We start from the raw sequence: 11,622 nt of genomic DNA on the forward strand, positions 1-11,622 counted from the left end.
CTTTGAGCTGAATGCAAATCCCTGGTTTCTTCTCCAAATCAGTGGGGAGGTGATACTCAAAATGTTCATCCCGTGCAGCTGTCCAACAAAACACTAGATACATTTGGACTGGAAATTGCATTCTTCTAATCGATGAGTGCTTTACCCTCACCTCCTTCAAACCATGATTTACTGAAATCAGCTGTAGCACTTTGTCCTGCTTCCTAGTGTTGAACAGTTGCAATCTATTCCAGTGACCTAGAACATGCTGTTAACATTGTTTCCTTTTGTATATTTCTCTGATGTGGGTTGCTTATAACTTTCTCATTCTAGTTCCACAACAGTGCCTGGTTTCAAAGTATTTTATTTCCAGTTCTCAGCAAAGAACTTCTGGTATGGTCTTAGCCAGGATGATGTTACTCTCTTCCCCGATATAAATCTTTAGCTTTAGATTTATGGTTGTCGGTTGTGATCTTATCTTCCTAATCTGAACGGTTGTATGAACATATTTTCTCTGGGATCTTTTACATTTTATGCAGTTCCGTGGTCCTATGTCTATTCTATTCCCAAAATTCATTGTCATTTTCCCAGTGATGGAGCTTTCCACAAGTTCTGCATTTAATCCATATGCAAACTTTTCTGAAAGAAACGCAGAAATTACTGGTGAAACTCAGCAGGTCTGGCAGCATCTGTGGGGAGAAAGCAGACTTAACATTTCAGATCCAGTGACTCTTCATCAGAACTGATAGCGGTTGGAGAAAGTATTTATGTTCAAGACAAGTTTGGAATTATGAAGAGAGATGAGTGGATAGGTGGAGACAGATTTGAGAGAGATATGAAAGGGATAGGCAGATGTGGGGATAATAGACAGTAGGCCATAACAGAAAAGAAGCAGAATAAGTGATTAGGAGAGAATGGGTTGGCTGCACTGAAAGAAATCCATGTTGTTGACAGGACCAGGTGCAGGGGTGGGTAAAAAGCATAGAAGAGTGGAATCCGGCTCTAAAGTTACTGAATATGATCTTGAGACCTAGCGGTTGTAGAATCCCCAATTGGAAAATGAGATGCTGTTCTTCGACCTTGTGCTAAAGCTCACTGGAAAACTGCAGCAAGTCTGCGACTGAAATGTAGACGGGGGAACACAGTAGTGTATTGAAGTGGCAGGCAACTGAAAACTTGAGGTCAATTTTATGGACAAAATTTGGTTATTCAGCAAAGCGGTCACCCAGTCTGCGTTTCATCTCCCCAGTGTAGAGGAGACCATGCTGTGAACAGCAAGTACAAATAGGCTCGATTTGCTAACCACTTCCCCCACATCCCCTCGCCCTCATCTTCAGCATAAATACTGAAAATCTTCCTAGCTGGTATCAGTTCTGATGAAGTCACGAAGCTTGAAACATTAACACTGCTTTCTCCCCACAGATGCTGAGTTTCGCTAGCTACTCCTATTTTTATTTCAGATCTCCACTTTTTATGAAAGTGTTTCTTTATGTCTGTGAACTCATGATTATGCACAACTTTTGTACGTCTTCCTCAACTGTCTATTATGAATTATTTGCATTGTTGTTTCACTGTGACAATCCTGCTTCCTTTCTTTTGATTTAACTGAAGTCTAGATTTTTGGGTACCTGTTTCAGGCTTCATATGTTCTGGAAGTGCCTACAGCTTGTGATACTATGAGCTTGTCATAGTCATAGAGATGTAGACCCTGTGGTCGAACTCATCCATGTCGACAAGATGTCCTAGATAAATCTAGTCTCATATGCCAGCATTTGGCCCATATCCCTTTAAACCCCTCCTATTCATATACCCATCCAGATGCCTTTTAAATGTAATTGTTCCAGCCTCTACCATTTCCTCTGGCAGCTTATTCCATACACACATCACCCTCTGCGTGAAAAGATTGCCTCTTAGTTCCCTTTTAAATCTTGCCCCACTCACCTTAAACCTTATAGTTTTGGATTCCCTTACCCTGGGCAAAAGACCTTGACTATTCACCCTATCCATGCCCTTGATGATTTTACAAACTTCTAATTTCACCCCTCGGCCTCCGACGGTCTGGGGAAAATAGCCCCAGCCTATTCAGCCTCTTCGTATAGCTGTAGCCCTCCAACCCTGGCAACATCTTTATAAATCTTTTCTGAACCCTTTCAAGTTTAACATCCTTCCTATAGTAGGGTAACAGATATGCACACAGTACTCCAAAAGTGGCCTAACCAATGTCCTATACAGCTGCAATATGACTTCCCAACTCCTATACTCAATGCACTGATCAATAAAGGCAAGCATACCAAATGCCTTCTTCACTATCCTGTCTACCTGGGATTCTACTTTCAAGGAACTATGAACCTGCACTCCAAGGTCTATTGTGCAGCAACACTCCCCGGGACCTTACTGTTAAGTGTGTAAGTTCTGCCCTGATTTGTCTTTCCAAAATGCAGCACCTCATATTTATCTAAATTAAATTCCATCTGCCACTCCTTGGCCCAATGGCCCATCTGATGAAGATCACGTTTACTCTAAGGTAACCTTCTTCGCTGTCCAGTACACCTCTAATTTTGGTCATCTGCAAACTTACTACTAATCTACTTCCTATGTTCACATCCAAATCATTTATATAAATGACGAAAAGCAGTGGACCCAGCACCGATCCTTGTGGCAAACCACTGGTCATAGGTCTCCAGTCAGTAAAGCAATCCTCTACCTTCGAGCCAGTTCTGTATCCAAATGGCTAGTTCTCCTTGTATTCTGTACTTTCCTGTTGGAGCTGTTTGTACATCAGTGTGTACAGAGCCCCAAATGAACTGATTTGATTCTTTGAATTTATACTTATCAGTTTTAATTTCTGAATGAGATCAAGAAATTGTTATCAGGCTCACCTGATTCCTGCGTTAGACTTTGAAGTTCATATTGGTTAATCTGACGGTGTGACCTTGGCTGGAGATGTGCTAAATTTATCACAAATTTAATTTTTGTTTGCTGACATCCTTTCTTCTCTTTCACCTCTCCATTAAGTGATATAGCTGACTCTTTCCCTTTTAGTGGTAGCTTTTAGAAAGCTGCTGAATATCAATCTGCACTTCTGCTTAAACTTCTCAAATGCTTATACAGCTGCATTAGTTTCCCAATTCACCAATAGCTGGAGCTGTGCTTTTGTTTTTGTGGTGTCCATTCATTTTTTGCATTATTCTTCCAGATTTTTTTCTCTCTAGCATTAATTCTGTTGAATTTTTCTCAATCTAATTCAACATTTATTTTGTTTAGAGTGCTTGGCTCACCAAATTTCTCAGAACTCAATGTGTTTCAAACAGATACATTGTTTGGTTGGTACCCAGACCAGAGTGCACTAGTGAGTGATAGAGTATCTAACAAGATGGCAACTAATGTGTAATAGTTCATGTAATACCATCAGTAGCCCTGCCCCATCAAATTTTTCACCATAGTACACATTATTCTATAATGCAGTACACCAGGGGGCTGGAACCAACTTGACTTGGATGGTGCGATGATTTTCTAAAGAGAAAAAAACTGCAGAAACCCACTCTTTCGGAGGGTTTTATTGGCAAGGTTGCCAGGTGTTTTTTTTACAGGATTGCCTTAACCTTTCTGTCAGAAGTTACCTAGCTGTTTCAAATTGATGCAGGACAAGGAAAGTGAAAAATAAGTAAACCAATAATTTGAAATTAGAAATAAGCCTTTCCTTTTTATGTATGCACTGAACGTATTTTCATTGACTGATAAAGGTTTTTTTTAAATTCCACTTAAACAGGTTGATAAAATTGTACAGATTGCAGAAGACTTAAAGAACCTAGGGAATAACTTCTTTAAATCCCAAAACTGGACAATGGCAGACAAGAAGTATGCCAAGGCTTTAAGGTAGTTACAGTGGTTTAGCATTTAATTCTAAAATAGTAGATTGCTCCCTTTTTTAAAGTCTTTCATTTTTTCAGGTTTTAAATATTTATAGATTTTAAAAATGTCAAATTTTGAGATTTTTACATCTTTGTCTTTTTCTCTATGTGTACAAACTTTTTCTCTTGTGCTTGATTTGAGATTGGATTCATCTACTGTGATTCACTCTTCTCAATCCTTTTATTTTGCAATCTTTCATCCTGATTTAGAACCAGCATATATTTATTAATGGGATATTAGCATCTCATCTGGCAAGATCAGAATTTTTATGCCCATCACTGCCTATGAAAAAGTGTTGGTAAACTGCCTTCCTGAGCCACTGCTGTTCATGTGGTGAAGGTATGTCACAATGTTTATGAGTAGGGAGTTTCTACAGTTTTTTTTTCCTCTGTGGAAAATGATCCCACCATCAAAGTTAAACGGATCCTGCACATTTCATCCCACTTAACCTTGCATCACTTTTTCTATTGGTAGCATCCCACTCCATACCTAACTTTAATAACATGGGAAACAACCTAAATATAGATTTACTGTGTAAACAGTTCACAGAATCACAATTATTACTGTGCAGAAGGAGGCCATTCTGCCCACTGTTACAGGACTTTGACAAGTGATGATAGAATGGCAGTATATTTACTAAAAGGATAGTTCATGTCTCGGGGGTCAAATGGCAGGTGGCAGTGCTCATACGCTAGTTAAAATTGTCCTTCTAGGTCAGAAGTCTGCAATATTATGAGGGAGCACTAAGGACTCCAGACTTTGGAGGGCTCTGACTTAATTTGATTAAACCCAGTACTAACCCCCTAGGTAACTATACTTATGGACTCCTGACCATCCCTCTGACCTGATTATCCTCACCCAACTCCCCACTTCTCACCAATCCCTTCCCCACTACCCACCCTCACCCCCTGAGCAGTCTACCCTTCACTCACCTGCCACCCTGGCTTGTAGGAAGAATAAAAAGTAACCTTTTATCTGGTCTGGGATTACAACCTGTATCAGACGACTTGGGCTATTATGTTTCAAATCTATTATTTGAGTGACAAAATGTCTTCTTAGTTACAAAACTAGCTCATTCTTTGAACAAGAAAGTAAACTACTTAATAGATAGTATAGTTCCAGCATTTAAAAGGCAGTATTTTGTATGGATGCCAAATCTCTGTCTTCCTCCTCACTCCCCACCCCCCATCTCTCTCTCTCTTTCTTTCTCTCTACCCCCCCCTCATTCACACTCTCTCTGTCTCACCTTTGCACATTCTGCCTTTCACAAAGAAGAGTCGTGTTGGATTCGAAATATTTCTCTCTATTTGCAAATGTTGCGAGAACTCAGCCTTTGATTTTGTTTAGATTTCTAGCATCCAGAGTACTTTGCTTTTATATTATGTTGTTTCAAATGCTGACAGCTCCAGAGGTGTTTGAGAAAATTGAATTTGCCAGTGTCTTTGTTTGGTTTTGGTAATACTGCCATCTTCCTTCTGGAACTCATCTTGAATTTTTGCTTAGATCCTGCAAAGCTAAGGTTTTAAATTTTTTAAATATTCCCTTTTAAGATATGTAGCCACTCTAAGAGATGAAATTGATAATGAAGAATCAATGGAGAAGGACTCGATTAAAAATCTGGAATCTATTTTATTAAGCTGTAATCTGAACATTGCTGCGTGCAAGCTGAAACTTTCTGACTGGAATGCTGCCATTGAAAGCTGTGATGAGGTTGGTATCCAATAGTTAATTAAAATTGCAAATTCTAAAAATGATAAGTGCATTATCTTAATATAATGGGCTGACGTCATTAGTAAAGAATTGGATATTTGACAGTGATTGAGACAAAGATGGAATAGTCAACATAAGTAGGATTGTTTTCAGGAAAAACAATTTTTTTTTTAATACCTACGATGGAAAGTACATTAATCAAATGTAGTTGGAAGAATTTTGTGTTTTACAAGACACAACATATCAGCAAATTTACACTTTAGATCTGTGAAACACTATTATTTTTCTCAATAGTGTCAGAACTTTTAATGAAAAAATTGATTTATTTTTATTTCATTTGTTTTGTATTTTTGTAACAGTTTAGGACTTATAACCACATGGTTCAGTTTTTTTTGTTTTAAATTATATTATGATTCTTGTTTGAAGTTGGATTTGGCCATTTGCCAGTAATAGAGCTTTTTTGACTTAACATGCAAAACTGTTTCAAATAAAAAATCCTGAAGTACTGGAAACATACAGAATCTGTGGAAAGCTTTCATCAAAGCTACATAGATTTGAAATGAACAACATTCAATTTTGCTGATAAGGTTGAAAACACACAGTAACAAGTATGAATATTTTTATTTTTGTAAAAAAATTTGGAGTTTGAATTGCTGAAATTAAAATAACTTGAGATAATAGGAAGGAAAATAATAAATTAAGACATGACAAGGTTGAGACAGTGGTGGTTCTGTTCTTTATACAGGTGCAATGATTGTCTGACGAAAGGTTATCGACCTGATATGTTACCTGTTTCTCTCTGCAGATACTGACTGACTTTAGTTTTTCAAACATAAAGAAAAATTATATTTTCTTGCCCTTTATTTACCACTATTGCAAAGCAAAATATTTAGAAAGTATTGTTGGTATTAGATGTCAGATCTAACATAACTTTTATTCCTTTAACAGGCTCTTGAAATTAATCAGTCAAACACAAAGGCACTTTACAGAAGGGCTCAGGCTTGGCAAGCAAAGAAGGATTATGATCAGGCTCTGGTACTGTCGTGTCATAATTTCTTGTGATTAGGTTTACTGTTCTTTTAACATTCTCTAACATCAAATTAACAAGAGGGTGCTGAGGAACTGAAATCCAGGAAAAAGTTGGAAAGGTGGAACCTACTTGTATAACATATTATATAATTTAACATTTTGTTTTAAACAGGATGATCTTAAGAAAGCTTGGGAAATTACACCTGAAGATAAAGGTAACTTGTAAATTCATGATAAGACTGTTTCCACTTCACCAAGAATAGTTTAAAAAAATAACTCGGCAACCTACTTACTCACAAGCATTAAACTTGCCTCCCTTTTATATTCTTGCAGCTATAAGCAATGAAATACTCCGAGTGAAGCAAAAGAGAAAAGAACTTAAAGAGAAAGAAAAGGCCACTTATGCAAAAATGTTTGCTTGATAAAATGGTTTTGGTTCATAATTCTAAATTATTCATTGGGCTTCTGTTTTGTCTTAATCTTCTGAGGACAGTGTTGGGTTGTTTGTTTGGATGTGTAGTCTGGTTTTACAGACAAGTGAGCGCTGACTAACAAAGATTGGAGACTAACATTGTAGACAAAAGCTGAGATTCAGCTGTGCTGCTGACACCTTATTTTCAAATGTCTGTTGCAGTGGAACTGTTAAAGATATTGGTTATTAAAATAAATATCAAGAACAAAGGTCTGAACTGTTTGTCCCTGCAATAGAAATAAATATTTCTATTTATGAATTTCTTCACCTAATGAATAAATAGTATAAGTAATGTACATAAAAGCAGTTCTGTATTTGTGATTCATTGTTCGTGTGTGAAGAGCTAATTAGTCTTTTTAAAAAAACTTGCTCATGTGTGGTTATTTATGATTCTAAGGTCCTGATGTGGTGGTCTGTAAAGATTTGCAATCTGTGTATCTTTTAAGAAAGGTTGCTGTAGTTATGTAGTTCATATACAGAGGACAGTACTTAAGAATTATTATATCTATCATATAAATCTTTTTCATGCCAACAAATCATTTGATACAATTTAGTTGTAAATTGTATGAAAGGCAGTTACAGATGAATAGCAATCTTCAACATTCTGAAGAGGACAAAAGGGATAATTACCCATTTTATTGAACACTGACTTTACATTCTGTTCTTGCAGCTTTTCATGTTTTGTCAGCTTTATTTTCTTTGAAGGTGATACTATATTGGATGTTCATCCAGTTGTTGCTTTTTAACTCCTGTAATTTTTCATTTTTCCCTTTTTCTGCAAAAACACAAAATAAATAGCCCATAAACATGTTACAATAATCAGAGGAACACTGAGTGAGATATTATATCTCTTTCTTATTTCAGCAAAGAAAATATTTGGTCTGCACATTAGTTTGGTGAAAAGTAAAACTTTATTTCCCAGGTATTATAATTGACACACAATTGATTCACAACTGCACTTCTTAACAATGACAGGTCTTGTCAATATCTATCTGGTAAGTTGGAATTCAGAGGATTTTTCTTTAAGTCTATTTCTGAAGTTGAATTAAGCCTAAATTGGGTGCAGTTTCTTAAATGCAAATTGAACTTCAGTTGAAGCTTATGTTTTCTTTGCATGCTAATCTAATGTATATTGCTTACAAGAAGTTAAGCTGAAAAATACTTAATGCTGACTACCATTAATGCGCATTGATCAAACTTCTAAATGATAATACAAATCAATATCCATAAACAAATGAATCTCATCTTTTCAATAAAAGACTTGCTTAGTTTAGAATTTATTTGGTATTTTACAGTCTTTAAAGGTAATGTTTTGCTAAATTTGTACGTTATTTCTACAACTCCCTCAAAAGTTAACCATCATCACTATTTTGTCCAAGAGAAGCTCTCCACAGTCCAAATCAAATACTAAGTGATGATTTAGCCTTGTTTTGTCAGTGAGCCAAACAGAAATGTCTAAAACCCAGGCTCAGTGGTGGGGGGAGAAAGAGTCACCATTCAGTGGATTTGGGGAGCAAAATAAATTGCCAACTCATTATGAAAATATTTTTATTTTACAGACACTGTTTATCAATTATTCTTCGGCCTTCACTCCCTCCACAACTGCTGCACCGTGACAGATTAAGTAACATTTATAAGATCCTAAGCAGCTACTTGCCAAGACAAAGATCATATTCCAAAACCCCAACCTATTTCACCCAGAAAAGATCAGCAGTTGAATCAGAACACTGCTTTTTGACTGGGAACTATACCACTGATCCTACACTACTATTGCATCAAAAAAAATCCTGAAACTCCCTCCCTGACAGCATTGTGTGTGTACCTACATTAAATGTAGTTTAGAAAGACAACTTTTTGAGGGTAACTAGAGATCGGCAGTAGATGATGGCCGTGACAACAATGCCTACATTCCATTCCATGAACAAATCTTTGAAAAGTTTGAGGGTGTAGATGCACTTTATGGAACAATCCCACTCATTAGTTGCCAGCGTCTCATCCCATCTAGTTCAAAGGAGTATACCATAGACTCGTAAACGTTTGCAGCACAGAAGAAAGCTATTCAGCCCACAATATCTGCACTGATCATCAAAGATCTGACTACACTAGTCCTATTTTGCAGCTCTTGACTCGGAGCCTTGGAAGCCAAAGCACACAAGTGAATATCTAAATACTGACTAAATATTTGAAGAGTTTCTGACTGAAACTCTGTGGAACAAATTTCTCCTTAACTCCCCTCTTAACCTTCTACCTTTACCTTAAATCTATGCTCCCTGATTATTGACTGCTACTAATGGGAAAAGTGACTTCCTATCCGCCCTGTCTATTGCCATCACCTACAGCTCAATCCGGTCCCCTCACAACTTTCACTGCTGCAGGGAAAACACCAGTTTTTTATCCAATCTTTCCTCATAGCTCAGACCATCCTGCCCAGGCAGCATCCTGATAAATCTCTGCACTATTTTCTCGTGTAATTACAAATGTCCTATAATTTGGTGAGCATAACTGCACAAGTACTCCAGTTGGGGCCTAACCAGTGCTTTATACAGTTCCAGTATAACCTCTTTGGTCTTGTATATTATGCCTTGGTTAATAAAGGCAAGTATCCCAAAATGTCTTCTCAGTCACCTATTTAGCTGCCTTGCTACAGTTAGGGATCTCTGGATATGTAAGGTCCCTCTTGATTTTCAGTCATTTCCAGGGTCCTACCCCTTTGCGATTTAATTCCTTGCTTTGTTAGCTCTCCTGAAGTGTGTACTTTTCCAGGTTGCATTCCATTTGTCATTGCTGTTCCCATGTGACAAATCTGTTGATATCCTCCTGCAGTTTATGACTATCCACCTCACTATTTACCATCCTACCAATTTTTGTGTAATCTGCAAACTTTTTGATTATACCCTGTGCATTTACATACAAATCCTTAATGTACACCACAAACAGCAAGGTGCCAGCACCAAGCACTGCAGAAACAGACTTTCCGTCACAAAAACCTCCCTTTAGCATCAACCTCTGCTTCTTGTCCCTCAACTAATTTTGCATTCCATGAGTTCTTGCTTTCTTGACCAGTCTGCCATCAGGGTCCTTATCAAAAGCCTTGCTAAAGCATGTAGACCATATCAACTACATTACTCTTCATCCACGTTCTTAGTTACCTTCTCAAAAATTCAATGAAATTTGCCAAACATGACCTTTCCTAACTAATCTATGCTAACAACCCCTGATTAAACTGTGTTTCTGGCCCATGATTTGCCTGTCCTAGGAAACTGACTTAAGCCTTGACAGTGTGATTCATGAACTAATTTTTACCCTGTATTTGTTGAAGCTGAAATATGTTCTGACCACTGTGTGATATAGAAATTACATCTTAGAATCAGGCCATTTCTCCTTTCCATCTGTATATTCTGGTTCTTCACTATGGGTTACCAATGCTTCTATGTTTGTAAACATTAATTTCTAGATTTTTCAAATGATTAACAATTTCCTATTTACTGATTTTCTCTGTGGGTGAAGAATTCTATTCTCTAATAAGTCACATGAAAGGTCTGCTCAGGTTCTCTTATTAAGGAAAGAAACACAATCTAGAGAACAAATTTGAGATCTCTTTGGTCTGCAAGGTTCATCTTATAATGTTCAATTTTAAAGGAAAGCTGAGGTGCTTGGGGGCATTGGGAGGGTTCTACAGGGATTGCTGCTGGAACCACAACTATTTACAATATATGTTAATAATTTTGATGAAGGACACAAAATGATGACACGAAAATTGGTGGGAAGGCAAAATGAGAGGGATACATGGAGAGATAGATACTGACAAGTAAATGGGTGAAGGGGCTGCGCTCCAAAAGCATGTGATTTTAAGTAAACCTGTTGGACTATAGCCTGGTGTCATGTGACTAAGTAGGGAAGTCTTACTGCAAGTCTTACTCAACTGCAGTAGTAACTTGTTACAAGTTACAGCTTGTAAGACCCCATCTGGAGTATTGTTAGCAGTTTTGGTCCCGTTATTTAAGGAAAGATATCATTTCATTGGATACAGTTCAGAGAAGGTTCACTAGGATGATCCCTGATATGGAGGGATTATGAGCAAGGATTAAACAGGCTGAGAATCTACTCACTTATGACAGGGTAAGTGCTGAGAGAGTGTTTCTCCTCACGGGAGAGTCTTATGACCAGAGGGTATAATCTCAAAATAAAGAGGGGCAATTTAAGACTGAGATGAGGTGGAATTTCTTCTCTGAGAGGTGAGTTTTTTCCCCATAGCTCTCTGTGGCAAGGATTTTGAGTCCTTGCGTATATTTAAGGTTGAGATAGATCAATTTTTGATCAGTAGGGAAATCAAGGATTGCAGTGAAAGATTAGGAAAGTGATGTGTGAAGTAGCTGATCATCCATGATCCTATTGAATGGCAGAATGGGTTCGAGAGGCCGTGCAGTCTGTTCCTGTTGCTTTTTCTTATGGTGTAATGGTCATTTGCAAGTTCGTTGAACTTGTTGGAGTGAAGAGGCAGCTGGAGTTGGCATCTGGTT

The 11,622-nt window shown here is 37.5% G+C and overlaps 1 protein-coding gene across 4 annotated transcripts in view; it reads left to right on the forward strand.

The window, feature by feature from the left end:
• ppid (peptidylprolyl isomerase D) overlaps positions 1 to 7,311 on the forward strand; it is a 29,929-nt gene extending 22,618 nt beyond the window's left edge. For 2 of the 4 annotated variants that reach the window (XM_048600538.1, XM_048600541.1), the window contains 5 exons: positions 3,749 to 3,855; positions 5,442 to 5,601; positions 6,550 to 6,636; positions 6,803 to 6,845; positions 6,964 to 7,311. In XM_048600538.1, coding sequence (XP_048456495.1) covers positions 3,749 to 3,855; positions 5,442 to 5,601; positions 6,550 to 6,636; positions 6,803 to 6,845; positions 6,964 to 7,052 — 486 coding nt within the window. In that variant the 3' untranslated portion in view covers positions 7,053 to 7,311. Of the gene's footprint in view, positions 1 to 3,748; positions 3,856 to 5,441; positions 5,602 to 6,549; positions 6,637 to 6,802; positions 6,846 to 6,963 lie in introns of those variants that run through there. The other 2 variants (XM_048600539.1, XM_048600542.1) reach the window with 2 other exon arrangements.
• The last annotated feature ends 4,311 nt before the right edge of the window (positions 7,312 to 11,622 follow it).

The sequence above is a fragment of the Rhincodon typus genome, chromosome 1 (genome assembly GCF_021869965.1).
Source record: "Rhincodon typus isolate 14 chromosome 1, sRhiTyp1.1, whole genome shotgun sequence".
Lineage (NCBI taxonomy): Eukaryota > Metazoa > Chordata > Chondrichthyes > Orectolobiformes > Rhincodontidae > Rhincodon > Rhincodon typus.